The sequence below is a fragment of the Pimephales promelas genome, chromosome 21, assembly GCF_988280905.1.
Source record: "Pimephales promelas chromosome 21, fPimPro1.hap1.1, whole genome shotgun sequence".
In the NCBI taxonomy this organism is placed as follows: domain Eukaryota; kingdom Metazoa; phylum Chordata; class Actinopteri; order Cypriniformes; family Leuciscidae; genus Pimephales; species Pimephales promelas.
Window position 1 is genome coordinate 17040527 of NC_142789.1, and position 12322 is coordinate 17052848.

A 12322-nucleotide genomic window follows, 5' to 3' on the forward strand; every position below is an offset into this window, starting at 1 on the left:
CATGGAAAAATGGTAATAGAGGAAAACAGGAAACAAATCAGAGGAAACAAAATGATGATCGTATATACCATGCCAATCCTAACCCAACTTAACTATAACTATAAGGCCTACTTTAATGAATGCCCAACCCCACCTAACCACTAAACACACTCTAAAAGAAGCTCCACCTCAACACTGGTCTGAGACTGCTGGCCTCAGACTGCTGTGATTTATGGCTCTGCATTTCTGCAGTTGCTTATTATTGTACCCAGAGCACATCAGTGCAATATACTGTTTTGGCCATTAGGGGACACTGAGCCTACATCTGAAAATCCATGTCTGTTTCTGTGCTTGTCTTAAAACAACTTACTCTACTACCTGCTGAAAGAAGACTAATATGTCATCCTCTATAAATTTGCATTATGTAGAAGGTGTTCTTTTAATTGTTTTAACATTTGTTTTCAGTCACATCAAGTGATTAAAAGTTAACAAATCTTAACTGCTTGATTTAAAAAAAATAATAATACACAGACATACCCACACACATTCTTTCAGAAAAAAAATGGTACAAAAGCTGCAGCGGGATGGCACCCTTTAAAATAATCTAATATGTACACATTTAATATGCACTCTTTTTTTATGGACAAAGGTGAACCTATTGAAAGGGTATTTCCCCAGTGACAGCTTTTGGACCTTTTTTTCTGAGTGTATGTTATTCTATATATCACATTTCAACTGCTTGATTGCTTATTTTGTCACAAAAACTGCATTATCTAACCTTCTAAATGTGACTAAAAGGCATGAAAATATTATAAACACTAACAGCATGATTTTCTATAAAGCTGCTTTAAACAATTTCTAATGTCTAAAGCGCTATATATATAAAAAATAACTCGAACTTAAGAAAATCATTTCAGATATTTTATTTTCTGAAGGGAACTAGCTCACCCTTAATTATCTGTTCATTTTCAGTGTCATACAGTATTTGTAGCATTTTCTATGCTTAAATTATTTGATTTTATTTTAAAAATCTTATTTTATCCTCAATAATCAGATACATATTTTGTCTGTTTATAGCATATTAACATATCTTCTCAATGCAATTTTTGCTTTTTTGGAACTTATTTTGTTGATATAAATAATGTTATTGAATAAAACTATATTTCTAACCTATATTTATAATCTAAAAACATCCCTGTTGTAATTTACTAAATGTAAATTATTCTGTGTAGGAAAATCAGAGAAAAAGGCAAATTTAGCCCATTATCACCCAAATTAAGAACAACACATCCAGCATGATATCTTGACACTATGATGCAACACCTGCTCTGCGTCTCTTTACAGATACCTTTGGGTTATTGGGAAAAACCTGTGGAAAAGATGGAAGAAGAGATTCTTTGTCTTGGTGCAGGTATGTGCTTCTTCACCTTCCCATCCCTTCTGATTCAGATTTTTTGATCGAGTACAATTTAAATTGCATGTGTCAGAATTGCATCAGTGAAGTAGACTAGATTCTCAGCTCTTTCTGACCGAGCACTGCATCAGGTACTTCGCAGGAGCCTTTTTTTTTATTTCTGTCCCCATTGTTTGCTGTTCAGTCAGCTTCTCTGTGGTGGGTTGTAACATGTCTGAAAGCTAAAAGTTGACAGGCGGCTTGACAGAGTAAAGGACCAGCACTCGCAGCTAAAAGAGCCCACATCACACGCCCACCAGTCGCTTGAAGCTACGGCTACAGCAAGTGACAAACAACAGTCAATACACTGACATTGTTTATTTACCTTAGTGTTTGCGTGCGCATGTGTGTCTGTGTGCATGCATGCAAGCGAAAAACATAACACGATGCCCTGTTTGTGTTTTCGAATGTCAGTGTGGGTAAAAAAATATGCCAGAATGCGCTTTTCGTGTCCGTGTTTTGTTTTCACACCATTTATTTGTTTGGTTCCTTTCTGCCTTTTTTGTTGTTGTTTTTTGTTGTTCTCGTGCTAAATCCTGTGCCAGAGTTCACACACGTCAACACATCTAGTCCTCATCTTGTAAATGTGAATGTCAACATAAACACACATGTAAACTCCAGATTATGTGGCATCTTGCATGTTTTATTTCGATTTTAGATCGAAATGAAATGTTTATGCCACATACACAGAACAAATGTAAAATATATTTTTTTTAATTCTTCCACCTACTTTTTTTCACCTGCAAAACACATGGTATACTTAAAACTCTGGTAAACCAATTAATTCAATATCCAAAATAAACCAAAATCCGTAAACCTAGATATTTTGCAAAGCAATTTCCTACATTGTACAATATATTTTTCTCTCAAAATTATTTAAAAAATACTATTTAACCTGAATAAATCAACTAATACATGTCAAAGGGTCAGATAATGATTATTACGTTTTAAAATGTAATTGTAATTTATTCTAAAGATAATTTTCAGCATCCTTACTCCTGGTGTCACACGATCCATCAGAAATCATTCTAAAATGCTGATTTGGTGCTCAAGAAACATTTCTTAAAATCATTAATGATAAAATCATGAGATCATTTCTCTGTTTTTTTGACAAATGGAATTTTCAAAAGAACATAATTTTTATTTAAAAAAGAAAATATTTTGTAACAAAATAAAAGTTGTTACTGTAATTTTGATGCAATTCCGTCCTTGCTGAATAAAAGCATGGAAAAAAAAAATATATATATATATATATACACAAAACAAATGTATGCTCCAAGTCCTATCTATATCTATCTATGAGTGACCGGTGTTTGATTGACAGATTCTTATTGGCCCTGCATTTAATGTGAGGTTTGTGTTACACGGGGGGTGTGAGTTCACTGTTGCATTATTCATAAATAATTACCACACCATGTAGACCATTTAGGGTTTCTGTTTGACACAGGCTGGCTTTGAAGCAAGGTGTCACAAAAAGGTGCTGACAGAGTTCCCCAAGGCTCCTCCGTGCCATTTCATTTCCTCAGCGTTGCTTAACTTCAAATAAATAACGACGATATCCGCATAAGTCTTTCATAGCCACCAAATCGTCTTTCTTTGTGCCTCTAAGTGCTCGTGTTGCCCTCTCAGTAAGTTGACAGCATAAGGCCAGCATTATGATTCAAACTGAAGTCTAATTATTTTACGGTTGGTAGGCGATGTGACAAAACAGCGGGCAGACGCTCTGCGCTCTTCCTCTTTCCCCTCATCTCGTCTCTGATGCTCTGGCTCAGGCATGCAGCCTTTACGCGTCTGAATATGGTAATGCGTTCGAGTGACCCGGAGGGGCTCGGGTTGTGCGTGTGGCGGGGGGAATCGGGCTTTATATTTCCACTGTTGCTTCTCGCGATCGATTCGCACTAGCGTTTTTTCTCCTCTCTCTCCATCCACAAAAACAAGGTTATTTAAAAAGAGCAAATGCATGCAGGGGTAATCAGAAAGCAAAGTCATTTAAAATCCTTTAACTGTCGGTTTGACAGCGGGTCAATGGCCCCACCAGCGACCGCTCCGGCTTCTGACAAGCCCGAACTTCAGCGGATTGATGGGAGGTTGTGTGTGTATGCGTGTGCGCCCCTGTGACGTCCCGAAGGCACCTGGGTGCCACCAAGCCAGATTGGGGCCCTGAAGCCAGCCCAAGTGCCCGTCACACACATGACATTGAATTTATCGTGTCACTCGGAGTCGGAGTGAGAGAGGGCTGCCACTTTCAGCAGAGGTGACGGAGGCGCTGGATTGGTGTAATTCTGCGGATGGGGCCGGAGAACGTCTTGACAGCAGCGCGTCTGCGTGTGTAGAACGTGCGAGAACGTGTGTATGACTGGCACCTAACCGCACGACTCACATCCAGAGTGACAGCGTGTCATCCCACACCCTTCTGTCAGTTCTGTTTGATTGGCAGGACAAAACCCAAGTCTAACTCCACCCAGTCAGTGACCAAGACGAGATCCCTCTGAGATGCCACCCTCCGTTTGAACCCTATCAGTGGCCTGCAGTAGATGTCTCGGTCACACTTTACTACGATGTACTTACAAAAAATAAATCATTTCTTAGGTACAATGTACATATTGTGTTCTCTTATTACTGCTGTTGATGTGGGATATGGGTAAAGTTAGGGACAGGTTTAGTTGTATTGTTGGGTTTAAGGGTGGGTTAAGGTGTCTCACTTTATATTAGGTGTCTTTAACTACTATGATTCAAATATAATCATTTGATACAACGCATTTATTGTGCACATACAGTCAAACCAAAAATTATTCAGACACCAGATATATTTTTATATATTATAAAAATGTATATTATATATATATATATATATTAGTGGGTGCAGGACACTATAGTTGTGGAAAGCAAAATAAAGTAAACTGTGACATATTATACCCAAAAATTCTTCATACAGTGCACTACCAGTAAAATGTATAAACATTTGGGACCAAAAATTATTCAGACACTTCGACTTGACCATGTTTTGCTTAAGTGTTTTTACTTTAATTGCTAATATGGCCTTTTTACATCACAGACTGAACAAAATTAAACATTGCTTGGTAATTGGTCGAGCTAAATTGGTGTACTTGGGTTGAATAGCTGTCAACTGTTAAATTTAATTGATTTTGTGACTAACAGAAGAATGGCCAAAACCAGTGAAATATCAACTGATTTGGTAACTCTGAGTTCTTGTCAAATAACCATTTTCTAAACTATAGTGAATAAGCTGCGATAATGTGAGAAACGTTGAAGGTGTCTGAATACATTTTGTTTTGACTGCACATTTGTTCTTATATTTAACAAAAAAAGTGTACTACCAAACATCACCTACCTCACCCGTATATCACCTTAAAAGCAGCACAAAAAATCCATATAATTGAAAGTATGTATGTTTAATATGCCAAAATTCATTCCAGGTGAGCCAATACACCTTTGCCATGTGTAGCTACAGAGAGAAGAAAGCAGAACCTGTTGAACTTCTCCAACTGGACGGATACACTGTGGATTACACCGACCCTCAGCCAGGTAACCACAGCCAATCAGATTGACACAATCAGTGACATCACACAAAGAAAAAATTAACAAAGTCCTCACTTGTTCTATATATCCACCTTAGTTGTTACGTAAGAGCAGGTGGGGCCATTTTTAACTTGAATGTGGAAGTCGTCTGGTTATTTTAGCTGTACAAAAACTTGATATTGTAAACTGGTATTTATCATAATATTTGTATTTATTATAATGAATAACACGGGTTTGTAGCGCAACTTGTTTGACTGTTTAACTAGACTGACTGTCTTGTTATTTCCCTATAGCGGCTAATGAATCGGAAGTCTTTCACGTTCATAGAAAATAGCTTATTTCCGCATTGCAAAATAAGGTGTGTAGAAGTACCTGTTAGACCAGCAGGTGGCATGTGTTTCTACACATCTCTATACACATCCATTCCCAAGGTAAAGATGACTCATTTTATTAGTGTTAAACAAACACAGGTAATTGACTAGTTAGGATCAATTATCTTTCATTGAAACCTTCTGTATCCTTGCATAAAATGCACAGTGTACATAAAAAGCTGAATCTAATATTGATCATTCTTCTATAGAGTGAAGCTTGTAGTGTTTTATCGTTTTGAGGCTGTCTTATATGTTGATAGTTTAAGTATAATCAAGCACTGTGTACTGAATACTGTCACATAATGGTATAAATTATAACAATTATCAAACAATATCTGTCAATTTAAGTCAATTACTCTGTAAAGCATGTTTTGTGAGGTAACCAACACATTTTTATTTGAGTAAAATATATATTTTTAATATGCCTGAATTAACCTTACTACATTAGGTTAAACCAATAAAATGAATTAGTTCTTTTTACAATAAGATTTTAAACATTAATATTAAAGTATTGGTTGTCATGCAACTAATAATTTTTTTTTTACAGCAAGCTTGATTAATAATAATTATAATAATTAATATAATTATAATCTTGGTGAATATTTATTCACCTTAATTAATAAATATATAGTTTTGATTAATTTTAGTTTATAAATATACAATTATACACTGTTAGTTCATAATGCATTAACATTAATGTCAAGTAAAATATAATTTTTAATGATTTCATAGGTTGCAGATTCCATTTGTTATGCAACTAATAATTATCTATATTTATTTACAGCATTTACTTAAATTTTTTAATATAATTTACTATTAGTATTGGTAATAACTTATATTTTATATAATTATTTGAACTAAAATTTATTCATCTTGATTAATAAATATATAGTCTTGATTAATGTGTTTATAAGTATGCAATGTGATTTTAAACATTAATATTAGGTAAAGTATTGGCTGGTATTCAACTAATAATTAACATTATTTTTTTTCTCCATTTATTAATCTTGATTAATAATAATTCAAATGATTATGATCTTGATCGATATTTATTAATCTTGATTAATTTTAGCTCATAAACATACCATTATTCACTGTTAGTTAATCTTAGTGCATAATGCATTAACATTACTGTAATGTCAAATATTTCCTTAAATATTTACGGCCTGTTCTAAATCCACAATAAACATTAAATGTATTAATATATGTAGAATATAACTTAAGCCAAAATGAATAAAGTGAAAAGTATTGTAATAACTTCAGCAACAGAACTGCATAGCTTGAAGTGCCTCTGTTTTCACATTTAAAGTGCACTTTTGATTATTTCATTCCGCTTCATTTGATTATAACCGATGAACACCATGTTGAATGCAGGTTTGGATGGAGGTCGGACGTTCTTCAACGCTGTGAAGGAGGGAGACACTGTGATCTTTGCCAGTGATGATGAGCAAGATCGAATCCTGTGGGTTCAGGCCATGTATCGCGCCACGGGCCAGTCCCACAAACCCATCCCCCCGACCCAGGTGCAGAAACTCAACGCCAAAGGAGGGACAGCACCACAGCTTGATGCTCCCATCTCTCAGTTCTGTAAGTATGAATATGCAGACTCTACAGTATGTATACACACATGCTGACTTGTAGGCACACACACACGCGCACACACACATACAGGTATAATGACAGTCTTCACAGCAGTCACACACACATGAAATGTTTCTTTAGCATGTGTTGAATAAGTTCCCGTTGTTGATGTTTTTACACTGTGGCCCTCAGCTGCTCATGAATGTGGCGTGCAGAGTAACCACTTGCTGTGCTGGTGTTGTGAAAGGGAGAGAAATCTCACTCTCTGTTTTCATCGGCAGCTCTTGATTCTGTCAGAAATCCTTCGTCCTGCATCACACTCACATTTCAGCATTACATATTCTTTGCTATGGCCCATTTTAATCAGCCATCTTTGTTTTTTTTATTGCTCTTTTGATTTATTTATTATTTATTTCTTTTATTCTATTGTTTCTCTCACTTTTTCACATTTCTTTCACTGCATTTTGCTTTCCTTTTTGCATTTTTTTCGTACATTTCTTTTGCATATTTTCCCTCGTTCTGAAAAAAAAATAGAAAGATCAAATATACAGGTTTCTTTCTTTCTTTCTTTCTTTCTTTCTTTATTTCTTTCTTTCTTTCTTTCTTTCTTTCTTTCTTTCTGAACGAAGGCAAATATGCAAAAGAAAAGTGAGTGAAAGAAAGAAAGAAAGAAAGAAAGACAAATTTCTTTCATTTTCATTTCTTTTTTTTCCGCTGTTCTTTTGCATATTTGCCCTATTTGGTTTGAACATTTCATCTTTCTTTCTTTCTTTCTTTCTTTCTTTCTTTCTTTCTTTCTTTCTTTCTTTCTTTCTTTCTTTCTTTCTTTCTTTCTTTCTTTCTTTCTTTCTTTCTTTCTTTCTTTCTTTGCTGTTCTTTAGCATATTTGCCCTCTTTGGCTTGTACATTTGATCTTTCTTTCTTTCTTTCTTTCTTTCTTTCTTTCTTTTACTTATTTACCCTCATTCGCTTGCATGTTTTATCTTTCTTTAGTACCAATGTACCAATTTCTTTCTTTTTCTTTTGCTCTTATTTTTCTTTTTCTTTTGCTCTTCTTTTGGTCTCTTTGGCTTATACATTTGATCTTTCTTTCTTTCTTTCTTTCACTCACTTTTCTTTTGCATATTTGGCCTCGTTCAGGAAGAAAAACAGAAAGAAAGATCAAATGGACAAATTTCTTTCATTTTCATTTCTTTCTTGCTTTCTTTTTCGCTGTTCTTTTGCATATTTGCCCTATTTGGCTTGTACATTTCATCTTTCTTTTTATACCCCTTTTCTTTCTTTCTTTTGCATATTTGCCATCTTTCACTTGTACACTTGCTCTTTCTTTCTTTCTGACAGAAAAAAAGATAATCTCATGCTTTTTCTCCCCTTTTCAGGTAATCATCTCTGTGTGTATGAATAAGTGTGTCAGATCCTCCTTCTCTCATGCTTTGCTCAGTGTATAGGGAATATTCTCTCTCTCTCTGCTGCTTCATGCGAGTCTCTATATGTCACTCTGGTGTGTTCCCTCTTACCCTGCTCTCTCGTAGCCGGACTGAAGGGTAAGTGCTTCCCTGTAGCAGGCACAGATCAGATAAACCAACCTGGATTATCTGACACAAGCAATGTGCTATTCGCTATTCCTCTTCCAAAACTCACATTACTCCTCCTCTTCTTCTGCTTCTTTCCTCAAATCACCCTCCATTTTACTTTATTAGGTCTCAAATACGACTGCATGTGTAATTTTCTTTTTGAAATTGCTCGGATTAGCAGTTGCATATTTGCCTTCTCTCAACACGGCTTCTTTGAGTCAGCGGCTGCTCAAATCAAAGCAGAGTTTCACATAAAAAAAAAAAAGCTTTATTGTTATTGTTGGATGAAATCCACAGCAGTTGCCTTTATTTAACAATAAAGATTTCCGACCAAATGGAGAATTTGGTAAATGATATAATTATAGTGATTTTCTCTATTGTAGTTGTTGATTTATTGAATTGTGTGAAACCACTGGCGTGCTCTGCACCCCTCAGCAGCTGGTAATTACCATGTTAAGAGTGACATGCTATGAATAAAACAGTGCATCTTCACCCTGATTATTTCTGGAAGCTATCAGTGGAATGTTACCAAATAACTACTTGCTAGTTCACACCAGCTTCTCTCATCTGTAGAAAGTATTGCCACCAGTGTTTTCATTTTTTTTTCTTAACCTTACGACAGCGTCAAATTAAATTGTTGTGGTTGCAGTTTTAAATGTGGGGGATTAGGATGCCATCGGAAACATTGGCTGTTTGTTCTCAAATGGTCTCTAAAAGATTTTGTGTTGTCCTTAAAGCAGTGGACTCACACAATTTATTCATTCTGTGATTTTTACGAATTTATTTTGAAAGGAGAGTTGGCAAATATGTAGCTTGAATATAGAAATGATTAGTAGGTGATTTTATAGAGTCTTTATTGAATGATAAACTGACACAAATTTGCCTCAACTGCCCTTTTGCCACACACGTATACTGACACATTTAACAAATAGTGGCCCTTTTCATGTCTTTCATGTCTGTTTTGTTTCCCTGTAGAACTACTAACAGTTTCAGACTAACTTTCTTTCTTCACCTGGAAAAATGCTAAAACTCCTTCTCTTGTCTGCTGGTTGTTAAATCAAAGCAAATGGAGATTTAGGGGGAGACAACCTAAAATCAGTGATACTTTGAGAATACAGAGGTCTAATAATAATAATAATAATAAATGAATGCACCAGTGGGTATTTTATTTTATTTTATTAAATTATTTAATTGTTAAATTATTTTTTTTTATTATATTATTTATTTTTATTTTATTTTTATAATGATTTGGGTATTGTTTGTTTTGTTCTTCTGACCAAGTTACCATTATTAAAAATGCTGGGTTGTTTTAACCCAATTTTGGGTAAAATATGGACAAACCCAGCCATTGGGTTACAAATGTAATTTAAAAATGTAACCCAATGGCTGGGTTTGTCCTTATTTTACCCAAAATTGGGTTAAAACAACCCAGCATTTTTTAGAGTGTATTATTACCATTTTATCCCTGGGTTCGAGGTATATAATTTTACAACAACAACAACAATAATAATAATAATAATAAATGAATGCACTGGTATTTTATTTTTTTATTTTATAATAATTTGGGTATTGTTTGTTAATGCATTATTTTTACTATTATTTTTATTATTTTTATTATTTTAACCATGGCTTACACCCAGTGTAGAAAGCCTCAATGTTTATCATTTAACAACAACAAAAACTGTAACAGTAATAATAAATCCACTGGTTTATCTTCATCATCATCATCATCATCATCATTAATATTATGATTTAGTATCTGATATTGTTTTTATTATTATTATTATTATTATTACTACTATTATTTAACTATGCATCACACCCAGTGTATAAAGCCTCAAGTTTTATCATTTAACAACAACAACAACAACAACAACAATATAGGTTGGAACCTATGGTTGGAAACTGACCTGCAACACAATCTCATCCCCCTAATAATTTAATAGAAATAAAAAAAATATTGTAAGTCTTTCAACTCATTCACTGCTTCATTATTCTAAAACAAAGAAAACAGTGATTGATGTTGGATGTCAGCCAGAGTCCAGGCTCTTCTAATCCAGTGTGATAAGGACTGAAATAGCGCCGGGCTCTGAGAGAGGCTCACGAATGGACTTGTCTGCAGGCCTGATATTGTTGGAAATCAAGTTCAGGAGCAGATTAAATTAGAAACCACTTAATAAAGTATGTCTCTGCTGTCACCCCTTTCTCCATCCCTTCTCTTCCTTTACTCCCTCTGTCCATTCCTCACTCACAGAGAAATGCCCGTCCTGGCAGTTGGCCCCTTCAGCTCTTGTCAGCCCAGGGCCGAATCTCAGACTCCCAATCCGTCCATTGTGTGTGTTTGTACAGGCACACGGACAGAACCAAAAAAAAAAATAAAATAAAAAAACACAAGCACTAAATAGCCCCAAATGCTCTGCTCTTCGGACTCTCCATGAGAGGAGATCTATAAATGAAAAGAATCCATCAATCAGTGTCATTTCTCCTGTGCCCCGCTCGGACAGAGCCGACTAATGTCATTGTTTGTTAATGTCCAGAGACCTTCCCCTCAATTCCAGTGTCAAAGAGATATGACATGCTCATATTAAGACTTAGGAGAGTGACACGATGTCACCTTTTTGACCTGTGGCTGATTTCAGTAGTTCATTTGGCTTCAACTTCATGTATGAATATCTTATAATGCCATGGACAGACAAAAATGCAACACAAATGGCAGAGTCCGATTTATCTCATATTGTGAAATAGACTAAATACGTTTTTGGGTCGTATCTGAGGCTGTAAGTCCATCGCATTATGTTGAGTAATGAGTAGCTGTAGCTATATGGGCATATTTTTTCTGTTATTTGAGATTCTGTCTATCTCACGTTATAAAAAGATTTATGCATAGGCTATTTAAGACAAAATTGGCCATGACTTGATGGCAAATGCTTGCCTAAGACACTCTTCTCCGCTCCTCGTAAACATACTTACAAAATGTTAGTAACACTTAATTCACAATAGAGGCAGGTTGGAGTTATGAGGTTTGACAGACAGTTTGAGGAGCCAATGGAGTTATGAGGTTTGGCTCTTTTTAATACTTTTCATAGGTTTAATATTTCAAAACCCACTGACAGATGTAAAGGGTGACCAATATTATAGATTTATAAAAAAATAAAGAAATTATATAGAAGGTTTCTGCCTGACAGTGATGCTATTTTATATTTTATTTTAATTTATAACGTAATTGTCTTGCAGAGTTTTAGCATTAGAGTGAAATTATAATAATAATAAATAAAAACAATATTATTTCTCCTTGTTGTAATTGCCCCCCGCTCTGACAGATGGTGATAAGTTGTGGAAGAATATCAATCATTCAATCAATCAGTCTTTAATATTCTTTAATGCTGTGAAATTCAAGAAATTTCCCTCTACTGAACTTTTAGGGCATAATATTATATGATAAATGAATAGCCGTCAAAAAGGAAAATATTCGTTAATTAAACACCCTCATGTTCCAAACATATATGCATTTTTTTTCCTTAATTTTTAAAAAAATATAAAATGTAACCTTTTAATTTTGGGTATGGACTATCCATTTAAGGTTATTAATGAAAGAAATTGTAAGGGATACCAAAAATATTCTACTTATAAACAATGAGTTAAGCCAAATTTGGAAAGGCATATACTGTAAGCCTAAAACACAACTTATCCTCTATTATACAACTAAGCAATCATTGTTAGCAAGTCTTGTTCTTGATTTAACATGTAAACCAGCGACGCTCTGAAGGAGGTGTCTGTTGAATGGCTCAATCATACAGTGAAGCTCTAAAGCCTTTGGCAGGAAC

At 34.8% G+C, this 12322-nt stretch overlaps 1 protein-coding gene across 7 annotated transcripts in view; it reads left to right on the plus strand.

Annotated features, from left to right (window-relative positions):
- The window catches only part of cadpsa (calcium dependent secretion activator a), a 127975-nt gene that overhangs the window by 56469 nt on the left and 59184 nt on the right, over positions 1-12322 (plus strand). For all 7 annotated transcript variants that reach the window (XM_089125199.1, XM_039673501.2, XM_089125195.1 and 4 more), the window contains exons 10-12: positions 1324-1390; positions 4870-4978; positions 6718-6930. In XM_089125199.1, coding sequence (XP_088981325.1) covers positions 1324-1390; positions 4870-4978; positions 6718-6930 — 389 coding nt within the window. The remainder of the gene's footprint in view (positions 1-1323; positions 1391-4869; positions 4979-6717; positions 6931-12322) is intronic.